The sequence below is a fragment of the Bombus bifarius genome, unplaced genomic scaffold (genome assembly GCF_011952205.1).
Source record: "Bombus bifarius isolate JDL3187 unplaced genomic scaffold, Bbif_JDL3187 scf7180000008058, whole genome shotgun sequence".
NCBI classification, from domain to species: domain Eukaryota; kingdom Metazoa; phylum Arthropoda; class Insecta; order Hymenoptera; family Apidae; genus Bombus; species Bombus bifarius.
In genome coordinates, this window is record NW_022884422.1 from 2,765,183 (window position 1) to 2,790,000 (window position 24,818).

At 43.3% G+C, this 24,818-nt stretch overlaps 1 protein-coding gene across 1 annotated transcript in view; it reads right to left on the reverse strand.

The window, feature by feature from the left end:
• Positions 1-5,837: 5,837 nt before the first annotated feature.
• The window catches only part of LOC117208230, a gene marked incomplete at its 5' end in the record, with an annotated part of 31,256 nt that continues 12,275 nt past the window's right edge, over positions 5,838-24,818 (reverse strand). Inside the window, one exon of the mRNA XM_033449217.1 lies at positions 5,838-12,004. Within this exon, the coding sequence (XP_033305108.1) occupies positions 10,083-12,004 (1,922 nt within the window). The remainder of the gene's footprint in view (positions 12,005-24,818) is intronic.

Consider the following 24,818-nt stretch of genomic DNA (forward strand, 5'->3'; position numbering starts at 1 on the left):
TAACACAACCGAAGGAAGAAACCAAAACGGGGTTAGCGACAGTGTCAAGATTCTTTCGAATCAATGACTCTTACTTAATTTTGAACATTTTTGAAATGAGCAATTTAAATTGAACCATTGCTTCATTTTTAACTTGATCTTCATTTATAAATTACATTATTTTATTATAATTGTTCCTATCATCGTTATTGTTCAGAACTCATTCGTTGTTCAAACGCGGTGACTTTAGAACAATGTGTTCGTACATAAATTATATCTGTTGGTATATAAATTGCATCTGCTGTTTGTATTATGCGTGTTAACAAATTATATAAGGTAACGTTTGCTTTTTCTTCTTGTTATACCCATTACTGACAAAATTACCGAGAACGGAAGCGAGCTCTCATAGTCTCCTTCTATCTATATCGCTTGTCTAGTTCTCATTAGCGATGAACCAACATCCGTTTGCGGAGCTCATTATAGCATTTATTACAAATTCAATACCGTGCGACCATTAACTCACGAATATCAATATTATATTACTGTAAGCAAGATTGCGAACAATTAATAGTACAATATACATCGCGACAATATTCTTCTATCTTGAGTTCTTGAATTCTTTTCAAAGATAGGATCCTGAATCGATCCCGTCGCTATTTCGCAGATTAGCGATGTAGTTGGAACGTGACAGCCCTCTGTGATGTTCAAGATTTCATATCACTTTCAGATCTATTTAATACAATTGGTGTTACATTAACAACAGTCTTGTTTACAAGATGAATTTCATAAAGGATAGAATTAACAGAAATCAGATATGATACTTAACGTTTGCTTTGCCATTGAAAATTGACAAGGAATCGATCACAGGCACGATTATAATTGCTGATTTCTAGGAAATAATTCCTACAGAAGAAACATTTACAGTATTCTGTTGTAAGATTTCAAGTGTACTGTCTACATTCCGATGATACAAACCAAGACAAAGCCAAGCAGCGTTATAAAAAAAACTCCGCGGAAAATGAAGCTTTTTCATCGGTAACAAGCGTCTGGATTTTGAGAAATGTATAGAAAGATCGTTGTTGAAACGTATAATTTTCTGTTTTAGGTGCATGATAGAAGATTCTTCCTTCCAGGAGTCAAAAAATTTGGCACGGATCATTTTCGTTATGACGCGTGCGAGCCCTTCGTTTGTTACCGAGAAGCAAGAGGAAGCTTCGCGTGGCGTTCGTTCCCATCGCTGAGCTTTGCTACCTCGCACGCTGCCATGATGCGTAGGTGTTTCCGGCCGGCTGAAGCACGGGCATCTGCTCGATCTCTCGTGCGCGCAAGAACGAAGAAAGAGAAGGAGAAAAGAAAGAAGAAGGAGAAGGAAAGGAGAGAGAGACAAAGAGATGGAGAGAGAGAAAGAGGGCGATTAGAGAGAGGAGACAGCAACGCACAGCGTGACGCAAGAAAGAGAGAGAGAGAAGAACGAGCCGGCAAATAAGGGAGCTAGCGAGCAGAGCGAGAAAAATAGAGTCTGTCAGCGGGTGAGCGAGTAGAAAAGCAGGATGCGAGTGGAAGGACGCCGGCCGTGGAGAGAGCAACCAAGAGAGAGAAAGAGAGAGAGAGGGAGGATATGCTCGGCCGGAAGCAGTTACTCGTGCGATGTAACGAAAATATCAGCCGTCCGTTTCGCAATCGGCCTACCCGCGTTCGCCGAGTTTAATATAGAACACTCGCATGCCCTGTCGCGAAAACATCACACTAACCCCGCTAACCGCACGTTGCTATTGCATTTATCGCGTCAGATCGAGAAAAAAGATCCCGTTCATCCTCCTCTGTATGATTCGACCGAAGCTGCGTCGACGAAAAGAAGACGTCTGCACACTGTCCAGGTACTTTAAAGCGCGCACTAAAGCACGGACGACCTTCTCTTTGGAATCCGTGCGGTTACTTCCACATATCGTGTCCTTGATATCTGCCTTCGATGCACGAGAATTCGATAATCGGGTGCAACTTGTACGATATTTTCTATCGTTCTTAATCCTCGCGACTTAACTTCAACGAGGCGAATCAAGATCGGGTTTATTATCAAAATATGTATTCTATTTTTTTTTTTTTTTTTTTTTTTTAGGAAGTACGTATATCGATCGTTTTCATCGATGGATCATTTTAAATACACGCTTCCTTTTCACTGGATCGCGAAAAACGTACCGCGACCTCGCTCATTCTAATCTCTCTTTCACGGTAATAAATTTCTGTATATCGTATGAGCACAATATTGAGCTTAATCTGTCCTGTTAGATCGTAAGTCATATTTGTGTAACCGATGGCTCGTAGATCTTTCCCTCTTCCTTCTTCCCCCGCCCCCTCTCTCCACGTGACCTTGGCTCTCCCATTACCCTGACGCGATAATAAATTCTTACGACGGATCCCTATAAAATCGCTCGGCGACGAACGCTTCTCGCCTTCGTTTCGTCCCCGAATGCTTCGCTTTTAATTCCCTGCCCGATAAACCTGATCGACCGTAAAAGCGTCTGGCTGCTTCAGATACCTCGATCGCACTCCACTCGTTCAAAATTTCACGAAATCCTCTCCCTCTCCGCTACTCGTTCGTTTTCGTGAAATGTTTATCAGCGACTCGCGCGCGAGTGACAGCCGCGATAGCTCGTTCCATCCTCCGTTTCACCTACCACATGCACGAATCACTGATCAATACGTCGTTCGTAGAACGACACTGGAAATATCACGCGATTCTCGGAATATCGCGAGCATTCCACGAACACCTCTCTATCAGTCTCGATTCTTTTCCCGACCGCATTATTGGTTCGGATTTTTGCGTTTCCGGGACGATGCGCTTCGAACGCATGTGTACAATGGTCGCTTCTATTTGACTCTTCTGTCGCGTCGAATGGCGCGTTCGATCACTCGGACTGCTGCTCCGATGGAACATTTCCGAGTTACACATGACGCGAGAAAAACTATTGAAGTATTGTGAACTAATCAGGGCAAGGATTCACTCTGAATTAAGTTTGCCTCGTCCTCTTTCCAACAATCGATCTCTTATGTCTTAGGAATTGAACTATCGACGAACCATCCTTCCGACGAATAAAATCTCACGCGTATCTACACGAAAACCATAGAGCAAGAATAGAATAAGTCACATTTAGCAATTTGAAACGTCCAATATCTTATCAACGTAACATCATCAATTTCTAATCTACTGCTAAAATGCTTATCTTCTGGTCGAATAGGATGTTCTCCCTTTTAAGTACGTCATATCAATGTACATGCTTTTAATCGCTGAATAACATCAAAGTTAAAAAATCAACAACAGAATTGTTCTTGTCACGCCCTTTCCCTGTAATCTTCGCATACTTGATTGTTCTAACGTATTCGTGAAAACGATAGTTCGTTAGAGCACGTATCCGCTGTAATCATAGACTAACACGTATTTCCTTGTCGTTTAGAATTGCATTCGTGCGAACAAGTTGTTGCGCCCTGTAACAACTTGTCCATCCGTTTGTTTCTCTTTGGCGCCTTGTATCATCGTGTCACATAGAACCGTGCACCTTATCACCCTACCTTTTTGCCAATATTCCGTTTAACGTTCTTTCAACAACGATTATATCGTCAAACTGCACCGAACAAGACATATATCACAATACTGCTGCAAGGATTGTTTGTTGCATTGTACCACTGGAACTGGAAACCTTTCTGCAGCGTGTTGCACCTTTGTCTCTCCGCTGCTTACGTTCTGTAGGTAAAGCGACGCGATAAACACCGCGTACCATATCGTATAATGTCTTTAAATCAGCCGGTACTATGAAATTATCGTGTCACGTACGAGTATAAGTGCTTATCCTTAATACAATATGTAGCAAAGGATGAAACTAGTTTCGCGGGACGGACAGAAGGTGAAGGGGAAGAAGGGGTTAAAGGACGTCTCCGGTAGCTTTGACTTCTTCGAATGTGGTTGAACGAGTCGTCAAGGTAAGGCAAAGCGAGGCAAAAGCGAGCCAGGCCAATCTTCCCTCTCGTTGATGCGTTCGTTCGTGCGGAGAGGAAGGGATAAGTAACCGGAGATAGCGATGGAATCAACGCGTTCCGAATCGCTTCGGACCGTTGACAAAACTTCCATCGCGTCGAACGTTGTTCAATTACTGTGCGTATGTTTAAGCACGGCAAAGTGTCGACCAAAACCTTCGAATCGAATCTCGAAGAAACGGCGAGGACAAATTTGTGAAAGACCGATGCTTCAAATTCTGATTCGTGTTATTACGGAAGATGCTAACTCATCGAGGACCGAGCAATAATTTATCGCAGTAACTGCAGAATGTATTCGCGCATATTCTTATTCTCTAATGGAACTTCTTTCATCAGGTTCCTTTGATTCTCGTACTATCGAATTTTTGTAGCTATTTGAAAATACCGCTATGTGACTTATCAGTTTCTTAAAACTTTATATTTTTGGACTTAATTGATCGTTAGTATAGAAGCGTTGTAACAAGCACGTACATCTCTCTAAGTTCAACTTGAGATCCGAGTGAAAGAAATAACGACGAAAAATATTCCCTTTCGCAGCCACAACATTGAAAAACAGTATTTAGATAACATAGATCGGTAAAAAAGAAATTGCAAATGAAATGTCGTATTAGAGCAACGTGACCCTTAATGAATTAATATTCCACAGATGTTTTCCAGTGATTTCGAACAACTGGGGCGATAACGCCGCATTCTCCTAGTATTTCTATACGGTCTAATTAATATTCCAAGAAATGCACATACGCTGTGTTCTATCGATCGCTCTTTTCCTATGAATTATTGGAAACGCCGCTCATTCATTCCATTGAAACCAAATTATTATCGGAGATTTTTGTCTGACTAAATCGTTCGAAAACTTGCAACGGACGGAATTTAATGCCCATCGCTAACCGGATGAAGCCCAAGAAAGGAGGGAAGGGGAGATCGTGTACAGGTCTCGACATCGAAGGTGGAGTTGAAGGGTGGGGAAGAGGCCACTTCCGGTCACGTGACAACACTGGACCAGCCAGCCTGCCACTTTGCTTTCTTCTTATTTTCGACTCGTCAGACCCCCTTTCTCTCTCTCTCTCTCTCTTTCCCTTTCAACCTTCCCTTACGTAGCTCCTCATCGGCGTCATCTTCTTATTCTTCTTCTTCTTTTTGATTAACTCAAACTGTCACGAATCGGTCAGGAACAAGCGAAACAGATGGTGGAGGACGTATTTTCACGTCTTATTCTCGTCGCCATGGAATATTCAATTTGCACGACGATGTTCACTCTTCGTTCATAGTAAATGCATCTTCGACTCCTATATCGCGATAAAGATTGCAGGAATTAATTATCAATCGAAGGGACTGCTGCAGCAAGGAGATATCTCCACTTTCCAGTAATTAGAGCGAATCGATAAAACCGACTTCAAGACCAATTAAAGTCGAATCGCTAGACTCACGATATTTATGCAAATTCATACTTTTATGAATATAATCAGACAGATCGGACTTCGATAGAAAATTGTTTTATATACGAAACATCGTAGAGCGTGATGTAATTTTGAGATCCAATATTTTACATCTTTGAATATCCTATGAATGCGTAAAAATCGACGAGACACGTTCTTAAACGTACTATAAATTCATAGCGAACTAATATTCGTAGTGCTGAACCTTCGCACTTTTCAACCCGCTAGCTTTAACACTTTTTTCAATCGATAGAATTCAAATATCGAAGCTTCGGCTATCAGTGGAGTCTATGAAAATCCAGAAATATTTTATTTCTTACAAAAAGCATGTATAAAGAATGAAAAAAAAGATAAGGACGAAATTCGCGCGAGAAAAAAAAGAAAATAAAAAAGTATTTGCTTACTAACTTTATTAACAATTGCCGGTATAAACCTGAATCTACTAACAATTAGATAACAACATGTGCGTCAACGCATTCCTATGGACGTAACGAATTCGCATCAACCGGAAGTAATGGAATTTTTCGTTCTTTTCTATTCTCCTGTTTCTCTCTCTCTCTCTCTCTTTTCTTTTTTTCTTTGTGCCGTTTTATTAGCCATTGCGATATATTATTTATCAAAGGTAGAAAGATCGTTCAGTTTGAGGCGAATTTGTATCGATCCATGGAGGGGGGGGCGAGGGGATTAATACACCGAATTGGTACGTTTCTTCGTTTTCTACACCACATTGTTCTTTTTTAATATTGTACGTCCGTGCACGTAAGACATATATCGTAGTTACGTCGATGTTAAACGCTTTGCGATTACAATGTCCCGAAGAATCAGGTTTCGCAAGGAGACTACACGGTAACGATACTGATGCGACGAGAGCTTATTCACCGTAGAAGAAACTGATCGAACCTGGATACGCTGATACATCTATTTATTTTCCTTGTTTATCGCAATCTGTTTTTCTTTCTAACGATTTTGGACAGATTTCCTGATCTCGCGGCAGGCTGTATCCTTGTCTTTCTCTCGATCGTTTTCCTTCAAACAACGTAGACATACAAGTTACGAATTTTATTTGCCTTCGTTCTCATTTCGTCGATCTATTATTTTATCCGAAGTAACGAGAAGATTATCGCTGCGATGATACAAAGGGTGGATGAGTATTCTTCTTCGAATTTTCGCAAGGATTTCCATTGTAAATGTATTTCGAAAGCTGTCGCTGTTTATAAGTACGATGCGGCAAACGTCGAAAGAAAGACCAAGGATTGATGATACGGAAGAGAAAATGTTAAGCAAGAGAGACAGGGAGGAATCGATCAGATGTCTCGACTCGTGTGATAACCTCTGCGCACCCGACAAATGATATTGCAAAGAACGATAGACGAATCTCTAAATTAATCGGAGAATCGAAATAATCGGAAACAATTTTGGCTGTCCTCAAACTACTGCTTCCAATATGTTAAACAGAAATGCATAAATATATATGTATATATATATATATACATGTATATATACATGTTTGTGTATATATATAATTCATATGTATATATATATGCATATATGTGTATATATATATATAATATTTACAAGACATATACAGAGCATATATAGTTAATATTAATAAAAACATACATTTTTCCTTTTCGCTTCGCGAGACACGCGCGCGCACACACATGCAACCATACATATTATACATACAGGCGCACGGATAGGTATGCACAAAACGCATCAATGGGATCGTCCCGACGTACTCCTTGATTAACACTTTTACCTTTTTGCCCCAAGGCTCGATGTTCCCGTGAGTCGATCTCGACCATTCCAATTGTATTTCAACGAATATGCCCGTGTCCGATTCACCTTTTTTTCAGCATTTCTTAGCCAAACGCTTCGTTCCTCGTGTATATAAAGTACCGTTCGGAAGATCAATTAAAAAAAAAATTACTCGTCGTTAAAAGACAGTTTCCAATGATCTCGTCGTATCTTTTTTATTTGCACCAAATATGCTCGCAACATCAAATCAGTGTACGTCGAAGGTTTCGCGAGTCGTGAAAGGCTATACGATCAACGCACCCAAAGTTTCCAATTACGGCCGATCCGCGGAACGTTCTCCCTGTACCATGCGTTCTCCTATTCCCTCGACTTGGAAGGGCGAACCTACGAGAGGGGATTGATTTCGGGATGTTGCGATTCGTTGGACGTTCGATCGTTTCCCGCCACGTTCACTCCGCGACAGGTCCTATCGCGGACGACTCTCGAAAGTCAACGCAGCGGCAGACGAGTGGACGCGTGGTTTCTTCCCGTTTCTCGCTGCCTCTTCGCGACGAACGAAGCCGAACGAACAATCGGAAGAAAAACCGCTTCGCCGAGCAATCGCTCCTCCCGTGACGCGTTTTCCAACCTTTCGACCCCCCCCTCTCGTGCTTTGCCAACTTCCAAGGAATTACTTTTCGCTGTGGACTTTGTACGCGTTAACGGTACGCGCGTCTTCGATCGTTTGTTCATCTTTCCCAAAGTGTGCCAAAAATGCAAGGACTACTCGTATATTTCGTTCGATGCGTTTCAAACATGGATAAAACGGTGGTGTCGGTGGTATCTGTTGGGAAAACGGTTTAGACAGTCTCGACAATAAAAAGAAACGAACGTTATCGTGGTCGTGAGGATGACGGTGTCCCGTGGAACGTCGACATACCTCAACGATCAAGCCGCTCGAGCAAGAATGGAAAGTTAACACACCTTCGTTCGGTGAATTCCGTCCGCGTGGGAAGCGCTGTTACCGTGCAATTAAACTCCGCTCCAGGCTGCAGCGGCGGCTCGGCTCTCCACAACACCAGAGTCTCGAAGGCGTTAATTATTTCAAAATCTTGGTCAAAGAAGTAGAGTCGAATCAACGAGGAAAGCGATTATCCGTGTATATACGTTAAATCGGCGTTCGTAACAGCGAAAGAAGAAAAAAAAAAAGGGGGGATCCCGAGTCGCGAATCCACTCTCGCGTTATAGAAGAGCGGAGCAACACCGGCAGAACGGCCTGTCAACTACACCACCGCACGACGCGTGTATCGCTTTGTACCTCGTACCTTAATGAAACGATATTTAATTAAACTCGCACGACTAGATAATACTGGAAAAAAGGAAGAGAATTAACGAAATGGAAAACAACGCCCGACAACCTAACGTATATAAATACGTATACGTACGTAAGAGATTTCAGGCGTGTTGTGTTCTTTCCTCCCCCTTCCCTCATTCATTCTGTCCTGTGCCGTACTTCTCTTCTCCTCACGCTTATGCCCCCACGCAATTGTCCTTTTCCCATCTGCCCGCATTCTCGCCGTCCCCATGAAGCACACCCATATACGCATACATACATACATACACATATACGCACGTACACCGACACTTACACACAGATACACATATAGATGCAATCGTTCATTCTTACAGACTTACATAGCGCTCTCGCTCTCACGCAGCCCGAACGCGTGCATTATCTCGATCTCGTGTCATACCGCTCTCTAACGCTCGACAGGGCCGCTCGATACAACAGTGTTAACGAGTATAAAAGCGTATACATCGTGTACCGAGCGGAGGAAAACGCTCGGAAACGCGGACAATGCTTCTTTTCAGAGCTTTCTTTCTCCGTCTCTTCCCCTTCTCCCCCCTCACCCTTTTTCTTCCCCTCCATATCTTTATTCCTTCCTTTTTCGATTCTTATATACGTATTTTACCGCGAGATGCAAGCGACTGGAACACGGTTTCAGAAAATAATCGAGTCCAGTCGGGCAGGACGCCTTCCGAATTCTTTCGCCGCCTGCTGATCAAACATCTCTCGCCGCCTCTCTCTCTCCGTGTCGTGCTCCTACTGTGAAACTTTATGTGTTACTTGGCGATACAGCCACGAATAAATTAACCGTAGAAAAGTTTCTTCTTTATACAAATGTAATATACAATATACATACCTATAACCTAGGCGTAGACGCGTGTATACGCGTTTCGAGCAAAGCAACAGCAGGAACGCGTGTACACGCGCGTACACGTGTTCGCGTTCAATATACTTTAGTGGTTCGTCTATTTACTTTCACGCTTTCTCTCTCTTTTCTTTCTCTCTCGTACGCTCGCTTACTGTTACCACGCATTCGCTTGGTCACGCTCGCATTTTCTCCCTGTGTGTGCGCGTACTATTTATATATTCTATCATGTATAGACCTATCTATACGTAAGTGGTATGTCTCTGCGTTTATACGCACGCTCGCGTAGTACATTGTCAATCTCTCTCGCCCTTTCTCCGCCGCCTTTCTACCCTTCGCCCATCTTCCATCCTCCTACTCCTCCTTCGCCTCCTTTCCTTCCTACCACTGCTACACGATACTCGCATTCTTCCATTCGTACACGTTCTTGCTCTTTCAAACTCTCTCGCTCGCATCGCACTTTCGCGCGCGCATGGAAGAATAATAAATAAAACACTCGCGACGTCAGACGTACAAATTCGTCAGAATCTTCGATATCGTTTCTCGACTTAAATGCAACTCTTGTACTTAATGCAATTTTTCATTTTGCTCCCTCTCGATAATCCTGTGCATAGAAGAGCCTTGGCGTCTCTGTTCGCGAGAGACCGCGATACACCACGTGTATTACCGGTGTCGGAATACCCAACTATTAGAGTTCCGGTGTAACCGGGTCGAGCAACCTTTTCTCCGGATCCCTCGAGTCCCCGATGTCGTTGGCGATCGGATGATGCCTATTCCCGGCGTTCCCGATCGTGTTTGGGTTGCATCTGCATCCCTGAGCGGCGTGCCGGGCGTAACATATTTCGCACAAAGCGACGCAGCCCTTGAACGGCCAGTAGCACAATAAGCAAGGCATGACGAGGGTAAGGGCGCCGAGACAAGCCCACCTGGAGGCCCTCCTGTTCCCCGTGCAGGAGCATGGTTCGTCCGCGCAGCTCCCGGCCGCCTCCCCGTCGATTCCACTGCCGCCGTTCCCGTCCACGCAATGATAAAACAGTCCTTTCACGCAGCACAAGCAAGAAGCGTAATCGAGGATCGTGTCGGCGGAGCAGAAGCATTTGTTGTCGCATAACCATTTGCTCGGCAATGGCGGTGGTTCCCGACAAGACTCGCAGCGACATCGACCGCAGAAATTGCACATTATCGACAAACCGGCCGGATCGTAAGTTCTAGAGGCGAGGCTGTTGGCCGGTTCCTTGGTAAACGAGACCGGCTGCTTGGTCACGGCGTTCGGTGTCGCGGTGTTCGCGGCGATCGAGCCCGCGGATGCGGTCGCGTTCGTCCCGCTCGCGATCAATCCGCGAAACGCTTGAGTCCTACTCGCGTGCAACCGATGCGTCGCCGCGACAGACGCGTCCGTCACACCCTTCTGACGATGCCTTCGGTCGATCTTCGGGCAATCGGTACCGACGCTGCGTTTGTTTTCATCATCGATGACGCGTCGCTCCTGATTCGAATGTTTGAACGGCGCCTCGACGTACTCGTTGATTGCCCTCTCTCCATCCGGTCGAGGCACGGTGAGGCTCACCTCGCTTATGGGACTCCTCGGTGGCGTGTCGTTCGACAACAGCCCCCGGGCGTTCGTCTCGTTCGAAATGTCGACGTTCCTCGGTCTGCTGCGGAAGGTGCTCGAGAGCGGACTGAGCGGAGCGGTGACCAATACTCTCGGATTCGACGAGGTTGCGGGAGGCGCGGTAGTGGTCGAGGCGGCCGCGACGTGCACGCTGGGCAATCTCGGTGGCGGAAACGGTCGGTTGTGATCGTGCACGCGACCACCGGTGACGCCCTGTTGTTGAACGAAGCGCGCGTCTCCGTCGTCGGAGTTGGCGTTGGCGCTGTTGTCGATGGTAATGACTGTGCTGGCGGTGTCGAGACCGTTGTTTGCGGCATTCGCGTTCGTCTGCGAAGAAGGCGGCCGCGAAAGCGGCGCGATCGCATTGTTCTGCGACATCGGCCGACCTCTCAGTTCAAGATGCTCGGCTTGGCAACGCGCCGCTGCGTCCACGCAACGCTTCCGGTGCTCCTCCTTCTTCTTCGCCTCCAACTCTTCTTCCTCCTGCCAGTGATTCGCGAAATGGATACCGTTACCGATCTCTGCGCCCCTTTCTGCTCCTCTTCCGCCACTTCCACTTCCTCCTCCTCCTTCTCCTCCTCCTCCGCCTGCGCCACCCGGTCTAACTCGACTCGACGACGAGAGGGTCCTTCTCGGCGATCCTGTTCCCGGTCTCCTTGCTGTTTCTGGCGAGGATGGTGATGTGGAACGACGAACCGATAAAGCCGACGACGCTGCCCGCTCGCTAGCCCATTGTTCGATGGCTCTCGGTGATCCTGGACTCGATGTATGCTGCTGGTTCTGATGGTGCTGCTGTTGCTGTTGCTGCTGCTGCTGCTGCTGCTGCTGATAATGAGTTGATTGACTCGGGGTAGTAAGTATCGCCTCGTTGATCCGCACTGCCCAGCCCGCGCGAGGTGGTGACACTCTCGACAAGGGCGTTCCATTAGCGAGGATGAGGCTCGGTAATGCTCCGCGTCCGCTTCCTCTCGCCCTCGCGACACGCGCTTCATCCCCACCTGAAACGATACCACATCCGTTACTCTCTTCTCCTCTCTTTCTCTCTCTCTCGTAGTTTCTATAAATCGCAATACATCGTTATCTTGTCGAAACAGAGAATTAAAAAGCAACCAACACGCGATAATCCGTTTTGTCAAACCTGTATCGTATTTTGCCTATTCTATATGCCTAGTAAGAAGTATCCTCACGGAGAATCCTGAAAGAATGGAAGAACGAATTTGAATGAACAAAGCCGAAAGCGATATTCGGATTACACCTCGATAGATACGAAGAATGCTGTGTACGCGCCACTACCTACGTAGCTTCGAGGTAGGTTTGGTCTCCGTACGTGGGCGAGTGCGGCGCGAGTGGGCGCTCGTGGCCTGTGTGTGCAGCACCGGGGTTCTTGATTCAGTGGTCACCGGCCCACTCGAAGCGCCTACAGTTGTGGAAGAATCGAGCGTTTCGTTCAACCAAGACCGATCGTGCCCTCCACGCAACTACTCCGTGTGACAGACTTACAGCCAGGGCTAGCCAATGAATTATTTCTACCAAGACTTTTCGGAGAAACTCAACGTTGGAAAATTATAGACTCTGTTATTCGTCTACCCTTCCGAGGGAGAATGTATAATATATTCGTCGTGATGGACTCGAAGAACAGACGGAATATGTAATTGGAAAACAGGGAAGAATGCACGCAGACCAGATGACATTAAATCTGGCTGGTAATCCGTTCAACGCGCCACGACCCACTCTCGCGGAGCCTACGGAACTGGAAGAAACGACGTTTGCCCGCACGAGACCAATCTCGCGTCCTACACGCATCCGCCGTGTAGAAATGCATTGGTATCTCTCGCAACGACGACTATTAACCTCCCTTGCTCTACTATTCGGTTTTTCTCCGTTTAGGAAACTAAACACGTCGGTACAGTCAATAGTAAATCGACAAATATAAGAATCGACAGGATTTGAGTGCGCGATTAAGCTATAGCTGCGGCGAATGCGCGTTCCAATGAATTGTCGCTCTGACGAATGATACGTCCAAAGAACGATGTGACTACTCTCATAAAAATGTACATTTGTTCTACCCAACGGAACTATGAGTCAATAAATGAGATGAAACTTAAAAGTGGAAAAAGCAATGACGGTGTTTCGATTTACGTTAGAATCTCCTATTATCTGCGTCATTTTCTTGTAGTAAATGGAATTCTCCGTCGAAGTAAGAAATTTGTTTTTTGAAAATTCATACTCGTGTATCGAAATTGAAAAATTAAGAAAAACGGACTTGTCGATTTAACTTCTGAGGGGCTTAGATCGTTCTGACATATTTGTCGCAACGTCAGTTCACGAGAAAACGCATCAACCGTAACCATAGCCTAACAAATACGCGGTTCCAACATGTGTGAACGTAAGCAGATAGGTACGCACGGACGCGATCTTCGACGACACGGTGATGTTCTCGAAAAAATCTTCGAGCACAGGGCCGTTCAGGGAGGATGCACTCGGAGGAATGCGTGGAGCCTATCGCTGGCCGACTGCCATAGGTCAGAGCTTTTAGTCGCTCTATACGACCGAGTACAGATAAGAGAAACGTTTTGTGAGCTTGTACATAGCCGGTATAAACCAGCAAACTCTCTTTCCTTCTCTCTATTTTTATCTCTCTTACCTCTTCTTTCTAAATCAACCAACAAAAACGAATACGTTTCTTCGTTTTCCTCGTAGTGTATACCAACGCTGTCAACAGATAGAAACTCATCCATCCGCTAATGGGTTTCTGGAAGCCGAACTTCCACTACCGTAGAACGATAACGCGAGGCGAATTTTCATTGAAAAGCAGACAGCTGCGAAGTGAAAGGAAGGCTCGTCCACGCGAGGAATTTCGTTTTGTCACGGCACGAGAGATATTCGTGCGACGCGTACGTCAACCAGTGAATAACGTGTACGCTTTCCAAGTAACGATAAGGTAAGTCACGAATCAATTATGAATCACACTGGTGGCATTACGGAACGGGAGGGCTTCGGGGAAGATTGCCAATCACGTAATTGTGACACGATGATTGTTCCGTCAATATCCACGCGCAATCGCCGCGATTAGGATAATGACGATGATACGTCGAATATTTAGCCAACTATCTCACGTCCTTCGTGTTGCGTTCGATATTTCATGTCTGGTTGTTCTGTCGCGTGCACAACGATAATTATAATTGGAGTTATTTGTAAATAGAATGCCATAAACGGTGAGATAATTCGGAAAAGAAGATACGAATAATCCTTGTAATGTTTTACGATTTGTAATGTAACGTGTCAAAATAGTTGGTACGGGAAAAAGAAAATAAGTTTTGTTAAACAATGATACATCCAGGATTGTTGAACTACGTGGAAATGTTTGCTATTGTTTTAAAATTTCCTTAACGCTAATATTACGATGCTTGAACGAACGCCTAAGTATATTATGTACGAATAATTATAATTTTAAATTATAATATCGATTATAAAATCATATAAATTATATATGTAATATGTGCAATTACCTTCCCATTGTAGCGAAATTCAATGCTTGTTCATTTTTTTTAAAGAAATTCCTATATGTTTACCGTAATAACACAAACAAAAAATCTCACTTTCGTAGCTCTAGAATTAAACGGTACAATTTAAGTTTTGCGAAACGTTTGTATCTTTGACAGGATGTTACGAATAAGATTCGTGTGACTGTCATTCGTAAAGAAACGCAATTTTTAAACGACGTTCCGGTCCAGATATGTTTCAATAACGCGCCGGAAATGTCCGCGATAAGATCGGACATGCTTCCTCGCCACGTACGTATTTCCGTTCAATAAAATTATCTGGTGCTGCGGTCAGCACGATGTCGCGTATGCGTGCCTATTAAACGGCAAATTTTTCCAACGATTCTGCGCTACGAAATAATTTTAAATATATATATATCCAACTTTTATAACTCGTAAATCGTAGACGAAATATATAAACGTTTACTCTATACAAATAACATTTCCTTCGTTTAACGCTGCAACTGCCAAACCTGCTAAAATAACGGGATTAAAATTCTTTGATCGCGCAATTACTAAATACTATATATGCGCGTCTCAGATAAAATAAATTATTACACCTACCTATTTTTATCGTACCATTTGAACCGAACCGAGATTTATATATAAAACATTTAACGTTTCACACGAGATGGAGAGGAAAGATCACAAGTACAATTTTTTAGTCCAACTTAAGATATCCATTAACGATAGAAAAATATAGTATAGTATATGTGAAAAATATCTAAAAAAAAAATTTGTGTATTATTAATACCCCGGTATTAGCCCTCGTAACCGTAACCATTTTCTTCTACATCCTGGCAATCGTTTAAAAAATCGACTAAGAATGGAAAATGGAGATGCGTGGAAATGAAGAAATTGGCCTTGTCGACTTACTGAAAATTCATGGGACTAGCGAAAATCCAGAAAAGAACGTGGGCTCGCCCACGCCCGGGGCCGATGGAATCCTTCGGAGGCGTGTCTGATCACGGCGACGCACGCGCACCGACAGGACACGACACCAACGGAACAGCGATTCCGTTCGAACGGATCTAGGAACGTCCTCGAATTCCACCGGACGACGTCAGCTTGTCATCCTCTCATCGGTCACGTCGTACTGCTCTCATTTGCCGCTTGTTGAGAACGGGGCACATGTCACAAGCGTCAACGAATTCGAACGAATACTCAGAGAGCTCCCTATTCGATCTTATTTAATATTTCCGTCAAACGCCTTTCACTCAACGACGACGACGACGATTTACTTTTGCACGGAAAAGATCAAGTTTCACCTGTACTGTTCCCAACTTTTTCTCGAATTTCATGGATGAAAAGGAACATTTAAATCCGCGTGGATATCTGCGATTATATCGTTTGTGGTCCGGCGTTTGTCTCGACAGAAGCGCGATAGAAGCAGCTTACGAAAGTGTTCGTTCGTGACACGAGACTAGGATATGAATGGATGATGGTTGACACGGAGGCGAGAAAGAAACGGTGAAACGTCATAACACGAAACAAACACGACAACTGCTGGCGGACGACTGACAATGAGCTTGCCGTGAGTGAGTCGAGCTGGCTAGCTGGCGGTGAAGGGGAAGGGGGAGCGCGTTAGCGATTGGGTGCAGTGTAAGAGGTCCGCGCGGAGGGGCGACAGGCGAGTCAGACGAACGACGGATGAGAAAGAGAGAGGGCAGAGTGGGAACGATGACAGAGCGGTGAGCAGGGTACGAGCAGTAGAACGAGAGGCAGTAGAACGAAACGGATGGAGAAGAGGGAAAGCAGGAAAGGAGAAGGAAGGAAGCCATGAATGGCGACAGCCGGGCGAGGGGAACAGAGCGGACAGAAGTAGAGAGAAGCGGTGTGTTCGAAAGAGCGAGACAGAACAGAGGTGGTTGGCAGAGTGTGCGAGAGAGAGAAACGAGGGCCGGTCGAGTTCCGTGCACGGTATGCCATCTGGCGATATCGTGGCCAACGACTCGTTCGCAACACGAAGCTTTTTATGAATGGGCGGAAGCTATCATTGAAGCTTTAGATTGAATGAAAACATTACCTATGTCGTCACCGTGTATACCACCGACAGCGTCGGCGCGGCGACAGTGACGGTCGTCGGTCGCCACGCTGGAGGTGGCAAATGCTTGCGCGGTGATTTTTTTTTTGTCCCTGTCAAACGTGCTCTCTCTACACGTTGTACACGCCTCCTTCCACGCTGTGGGAAATTTTTTTGTCCGATCACCACACCGGGGGTTCGATGTGCCGTTCCGCGTGTTATCGATCGAATTTAAAGCGTACCTCTCTCGGACGTTTACTCGACACCAAAGAGTCTCCGGTCACACCGGATAAAGGATTCTAGCCGCGTCACTTTACACGTTCACCGTCATCCTGCACCGTTTTTTTTTCCTTCTCATTTCTTTTACCTTTTTTTCCCCTCGCGCATTTCCAATTGACTTTGGCGCGTTTCACACGACAGAGGCAGCAAATTTCATTCGATCGTAACTGTTACCGAGGAATAGATAGTAAATAGAAAGAACGAACGAGTACCGTTACCGTTCGAATAACGATACCATTCTCGAACCAGAAGAACGTCTAAGGCTTATTAAATAACCAGACTGCATCTTTCGAGGAGTTTCTTTAATCAGCTGACCATGTACCTACCAATCCTATTCCGATCTTTCGCTTAACATTTACGGTATCGGTCCCATTATCTCTAACATTGTTCTCATTAATATTAATCATTTGTGGCGATAAATGGTCACGAACGTTCCGCTAGAATCAGCCTGAAAGTCACTATTGGTATTTACGTCGATCGTAAGACAATCGATAAGAGCGTCTATTCAAAATAATACCGTTAATGGTACTTTTCATAGAAAAACGTATCGTGAACCACTTCGTACCTCGCTTCGCTACTCTGTCCCGTAATGAAATCGGTTATTCGTGGAAGTTGAACGGTTTACTGTAACCACAGCCGAAAACCAGAAAACAAATCGCTTGCCTGGTAATTTTTAACTCGTCCTGTCTAATCCGAGAATCAAAATCTAGTTTAAAAAAAGAAAAAAAAAGCCATTGCCTATCCATTTAAATAACCACGAGTCAAGCGTCAGAGGTTGAAGGACCATCGACGATACTCATCGAACGAGTATCATGGCTGAATGAATTCCCAGCGTACTATACTATCGATAAATCGTTCCAACATGTTGACGCTATAGCGTTGATTCAGCTATGCGCGTAAGAGTAGACTCTGGTACAAGGAAGAATCCTTTCGTTTCATTTGGTTCGATTGTATCGGAGGCTCGTTTACAGCGAGTAGTCGTTCGATCACGTTGACACGCGAAACAGAGAGAAGAAGTTGAAGGAGTAAGTCGAGCGACCAACCAACCGAGCGAGTCGAACATGAACAGATGAGAGAGGGCGCAGATAGAAAACGGAAGAAGAGGAAGAGATAGGCCGTCTCGTTCTGACGCGTTACATGCTTCTATATTTATCCCACTCATTAATTCTATCCTCGTCGTGCACCGTTCATTCATTCGAACATCTGTCTCGCTCTATCTCACAGCGCCGCGCCAATCGTCGTTGTCGCGTCTCTCTCTCTTTCTGCCGCGTACGCACGTTCATTCATCTCCTCTCTGTCCTTCCCGCTGCCCGTGTACTTTCCACTCGTTGTTTCTCGTCTCTTTCCATTCTATCAGCTACTCTCGTTCTCTCCTTCTCATACGCAACCGTCTTGCCCCTTTTCCTTCTCCGTCCTTGTCTGGCCATCCTCCTTCTAGTTCTGGTTCGTTCACTCAGTCGCGCAACTAGTCACGTCGCTCCCACTCACTCGTGCTTCCCCACCAACGACACACATCCGCACGACAGATACCAATAGCGTAACTACGAATCCGCCTGGTTACGCGCATCGCGCGTAAATTGGAAATCTTATTCGAATTTATTTTATTTCATTTCTCCCTTTTCGAGCAATCGAAATTTCATGCGGAGTTTTCTCTCTTTTATAGCCAGGCTCAAGGTATGAATATATTCCTCCACAATGGGAAAACCGAAGTAGAAATGTTTGTTTTGTTATAGTCAAGTATCTAAGGTATGAATATATTAGCCTAGCAAAAGTTTCTAGAATACATCTTAAGAGACGCAAATTTTTTCTCTAAATTTGATTAAGTTACGCGATTTCATAATCTCGGCGCTGAGAGACTGAAAAGGATTTTCAAATGCGGATAGACATATAGAAAGGGAAATGATTCGGGAGCGACACGTTCGCGCTATCTTTCAACAAATTGCAGCGAGTATTATCTATCGGCAACGTAGATTTGCCGATCGTGTGTCAACGTATATCCTAGTTGCGTAACAACGTATTTCCGGGTCGCGGTCCTTGCAGTGCCGCACGAAAACTAAATAGCGCAGATAAAGATATCGTGTTCGAAGTGTAATGTTTCTTTGGTGTATCTCGAGTGTCGACTCGACAACGATACGACTCTAAACTACACGCGATATTGCGAGCTTATCGTTCACCAAAGCACGCTGACGATTCAACTCGCTAGCGGACCTTTACCAAGAATTTTCAATAATCTAGGAGAACGATATTATAATCAAGTGAGTGAAAAAATTTTCTATTTAAAAGCTAAAGAAGAGGATGTTTAGATGTCATTCCGATTTATTGCGCCAACTCGAAGAGATTTTCTTCAGGGTTCTGTGAATTCGACGATACGCTACTGAAGCGTAGAAAGACAAGCGCGCAGGAACGTTAAGCGAAGCAGGCGAACAGCGAGCAAGCGAACAGCCAAGTAAACTTTGACGAGGGCTTGGCTCGCCTCCGAGCAAACATCTCTGTGCACCAAGAAATTTCTATATAAAATAAATTCCGATCCGCGTCCCTACCATTAACCACGAGCCATCGCACCAAAGCCCCATACATCTCAAAATTGAATTCTCTGCTACTAGCAACAATTTCAAAGTTATTTTCCACTGTCAAAATAATATCGACCGCGCCTATTTATAAAGTTGAGTCCTCTACAACTAAATAACTATACACACATAATCGTTCGCTATTCGAAACAACCAAACATGTAGAACAGGCAAAAGTAGCCACAATTCGTCTGCGTTGCTGTTATTTGCTTAAGTTGCTACGTCAATAACGAAGAAACGTGTATGGTCGACTAACGACGATGAAGAAAACACTCTGGGGAACGAAAGGCGTGCAATGGGTAGCAGCGAGTTAGCGAGCGTCAAAGCAGCCAGTTTATTTCGAGCGTTTTCGATTTCGAGGAGGCAGACTCGCGTGCCACTGGCGAAGCCAATTACACAATGGCTCATAAAAGAGCTCCGTATGAATTCCAACCACAAGACACAGAGATGCAAACAGAGCAGTTTGGCTCGTTCGTTTTTCGCGTGGTGTAAATCTCGAAACGTGTGGTACGGGAGAAGGGAGGTAAAAATTAAGGCACGGAGAGCGCGGAGTTGACGATGATCCAAAATATTTTTCTTTCAACGGGCCGTGTCACGGTGCATCCGTTCACAACGGCCGACAAAATTAGAGCCGCACCGTCAAGTTATTTTAATGAGAATTCTGCTTCTCTCGGTGTGTCAAGATCGCGCGATTCAAGCAACCCGTCGCGCTATAATGGTCGACAAAGCTGCCGTGTCTGTATGTGCTATCTTTTAAACCGAAATTCTAGTCCTTGGGAAAGTCAAGGTTCTGGGAAGTGTAACAAACCTAGCGGATGTTATTTATTGCCACCGAGACCAGACTGAAAAACATTCCACGCTCCCGGATACGATCGTGGTTAACGAAGCGGCCGTAACAGCCACCGATCGATTCTTATCGGTTGCGTGTCTTTTTCTAGAGGTCGTAACTTGGACGAGTTATCTAACATCGGACGTACATTACATCCCAAACAAAACAATCTGTATTTCGGAAGAACTGATTAAACGCGTGAGTTCTGTATCGCGGAAGAAAGTTTCGATTTTGTTAAAATCTTTGACAGTTCCCGTAAAGGAGAACTATATACGCTAGAACTACCGAACCAATCGAGATGAGCGATATCAGATATTTTGTTTTTGTAATTACCAAAATTACACGCAAGTATTAACCTATTGTATGTAGTTTTACTTATTCGTTGAAAGTTGTAACCTGATACTATAAGAAAATAATGTATTCTAATCGTAATTTATTTGACAATATATAACATAATCCAATATAATATAATATAATACAACGTACTGTAATCTTTGCGTATATGGAAATTCCGACTGTCTCAATAAAAAGAACAATTTATAATAATATCCATATTAAATTAACTATGTAAATGTATGTATATTATATATATACATATATATCAAAGATAGATAGATCTAACATTAAACTTAAAATTAAAATAAAATCTTTCCTTCTGCGAACCATTGCGAAACAAGTTACTCGAAATAGTAAATTAATTCCAGAGATACCCCTGTAGTACCGAGAACTTCTCAGTTCGATGTCCTTTCGATTCACTGAAAACAGAAAGCGAAACGCCTTCCGTTCGCAGCGATGGTAGTTCGTGAGGGTTTGCGACGCGTTTCCAGGTAATATTCTCCTACAGAAGAAGCTCGAGCTCATCGTGAAAACGTTGCTCCTTTTGCCATGGAACTCCAGGTAGCCTTCCACGATTCTGATGAAAATATTTCGAAAACTTTGCAACCTTTCTCAATACGATTCCTAACGTGCGAATTCTAAATATTTCCCTCGATCTAAAGAGAAAAGTTGGAAGATTCGCAGTATTGTTCGAGTTGGAAAAAGGACGGAACATTCCAATCCTATTACCTAGCTACCTGGATTTTTCCACCTGCTTTTCCTAACTTTCCACTCGAAGACCTGAGCAGTAAATCGGGAAACATTTGAAACAGTAATATTCGACTTTTTTTTGTTATTCTTGCGACTCATCGCTTCCTTCCGATAAAAGAGTGGCGCAATATTGATAACAGATATGCAAAATCAGTTAAAACGATTGTAAATGTGTTTGGTAATTGAGATAGAAGCATAGTTACTACGCTATGGATTTTTAAAAATTTATAGAAAATTTGAAGGTCCAAGGAAGCACAGAATATATATAAAAAACTATATAAAATATCAAAAGGAAATTGTACATTATAATATTTAACGAATGTAAGTAATATTTATTTGGAATTCGTGTTTGGAATCATATTAGTATAAGTAAAAATTTACGTAAACGTCCTTAGCCTAAGGATAATACGTACTTAATTATTTTCGTCGTGTTTCTTTAATTCCATTTGATCATATGTCGTACATTTAAATACGCATTAAAAGCCAGTAGTTCTAGTGTTAAACTGACGTCACACGTTTTATCGTGATTGAAAAATATCGTTCACAATGGAAGATCAATCTTGCAAGTTCCACGAGAAGGGAAACAGAGCGCCACGTAGTTTAAGGCGACAGCGAAATAACAAACAGCAGGAACAATAAGGAAATAAAGAAGCACCGCCGTTTTCCAGGATGTTGCAGCTTTTTGTCATAACTGACAGGGAACGCGCGCCCCATGCAGCGAAGACGTTACGACAGATGTTTGCCGGCCTCTGTTCAACTTCCCTTCGAGCGAGCGAGCGGAGAAGCTGGTCGTCGGTCGTCGGAAGCTGTTTTGACTTTGCATGCAAAGTAGCCGCGCAGGGCAGACTGCGCGCAACCTTCTTGCTAACGTAGGAATTAATCGTTATATAGTACCTTAATACGCTCGTAAATCTCGTATAACGAATCGCCCATAAATCGACCGTCGCTATAAATTCCTATCGACGACAGCTTTGCCGGATTATTAAATTTTAATTTCGCGCTCGACTCGTTCCCGACTCGAGCGCAATAAATATACGCGCGATTCCCAAGAAGCCTAGTCAAAATGACCCTCATGATTCTTTACTTTCCAAAGTTTCTTCTAATTATTCTAATCTTTTTCTTTTTTTTTTTTTTAGGACGACAGCTCTCGTAAAGTTTGTCCTGCTGATAGCTAACAAATTTATTGACGTAACAAGCGAGAGCAATATAATACATGTGTATGTAATTAGTAGACTACGGATATTTATGCAAATTCACATTTGACGACTACGGAGAGAAAATTATATTTTTCTTGATTCCTTGATTTTAATATCATTCCGTGATTAGACGGAAGAATTTTAATGCGATGTAATTGAAAACGAAAATATGTTAAGTTGAAAGATGTAAATCTTTTGAAAATAGAAGCCATAATTATCAAGACGGCAATATTTTAATGCCGTCTTTACAATTTTAAAGGAAATGGGGAAATACGTATTTACCTCGAAAGCAAGATATAAAGGCAGTTTTGATCACGTTTTCATTATTGATTGACGACGAACCGAGTTCTAAAATTGCTTCTTCGTAACAGGTAAGAAAGGTGCAGATAGGTTGTTCCTCTGTAATATTCGTGTTTATAAACTAAAGAAATAGAATCTAAATAGAGCTTTCATTCACCAAACATTGTAACGAGCAAGCTACCCACTCTACCTTTGATATTTTATGTACCTTTGCATAATATAAGATATCCATATTACATAATACATAAATACATGTTATTATATTAATAATAATATTATAAGACATAGAACAATATTACATATATAATAAATAATTAATGTATAGTATATATATTATATAATATTCTATAGATTTTGCATAGAAATATGTTAGAAATTAAATAAATAAATGAATTTACATAAATTATTAATGAATAAATGCATAGAAATTCATAATCTAATTTCACAAACGATGGATCGTTATTCATAAGCTAACGACCTCAATAAAATCCGTTTCGCCGTGAAATAGCAAATTTTTGAAATTAACAACTGAGAGCGACATAATTAGCGAACGACAAAAGCGAAACAAAATTTTGAACAAGAGCAAACGATGAAATGGGATAGAGGTGAGAAAAGGAGAGATAGGAAGAGAGGAAGAGAGAGAGAGAGTGAGAGAGAGAGAGAGAGAGAAAGGAACGAGCGAGAGCGACACCGGATATCCTTCAGACTGCACCCACGCAACGTGCATGCATGCCCGCGTGCATACACACTCGTATATTCAAGATGCACCAGAGCATCTCTCCGCGATTCAGTGCTGGCATATTTTTAAGCGTCGCCCGGCAAACTCGCTGTATCCGATTATTTATTCCCCCTGGTGGCATTCCCACTCGATTATCTCCGATCTTTGCCCACGGGAGCGTCGAACAACACTTTCGAAATTGATTACGAAAGGAAATAGCCTGAAAATACGACGGGACTCTGACGAAGGTTTCGACGACGAGGAACCAGCCCCGTTTACAGAGACAGATGTATCCGGTTTCCCCTGAAACCTACGCGAGATACTTTGCTCTAAAGACTCTGTAAACTTTCCTTTTTCCAATTCAAAGAAACTTGAATGATGTCTTTCTACGATCTTCGCATTGTTACGCTTCTTTTCCAACTATGAATACGTATTTTACTTTGAAACAAATTTTTCTAGTTGATATAGATTTTTTCTTTTTCTCTCTATTGGTTGACCTTCCAGTTTTCAAAACATAGAATCCCCGTAACAAGCCCTGGTCAACTTCATCTTTTCTCAGTTTCTTAATTTCGTTGTGCACGATGAACTTTTAATTCTCGCGTGATTTATTTCCGTAAGTTCGTACGCCTAAGAAACAAATCACTTACATCTACAAGTTCATTTATCTAAAGAACAAATGGCTCGCTCGCATAAAATTCGTTTGTATCAAGAAGATGACATAAATGATAATAGTAAATACCAAGGTAAATTTTAAAAAGCCGTAACGTCGTTAAGTTTCTCTACTGTTCCATTTATGGACGGAACCAGTGTGGCTTTCGAACGGCTCAGATAATTCTCTAATAGATTGACAATAAGAAAAATCTTACTTCGAGACGAGTCTTTCGATTTCGTCAATTCTTATCGACCTCTGTGATCGTCCCAATCGATTTTCCGATCCTAGCAAAGCAAAATCCTCGCAATAAATAATTTCTGGATAAGAAAGCAACTCGAAACAAGCAACAGTTGTATGCACTTTTATACGCTTCCAACGAGTTCGAAAGCGAATTATCGACGGAGCAAAGAATAACAGGATTCCAATGAATGAAACAATTGACTTTTATTAACGGCGGTCGTTATAACGCGATTCGTAATAGGTTTCTGTGTGCAAAGACCTATCCTCTGCGAGAGGTATATAAACCAGGAATCGTTTACGGCGACACTGTGTTATAGAAAGAAATTTCGAGGAACCTGTGGAACGAGTCATTTTCTTACAAAGCCAACGAACGATGTGAA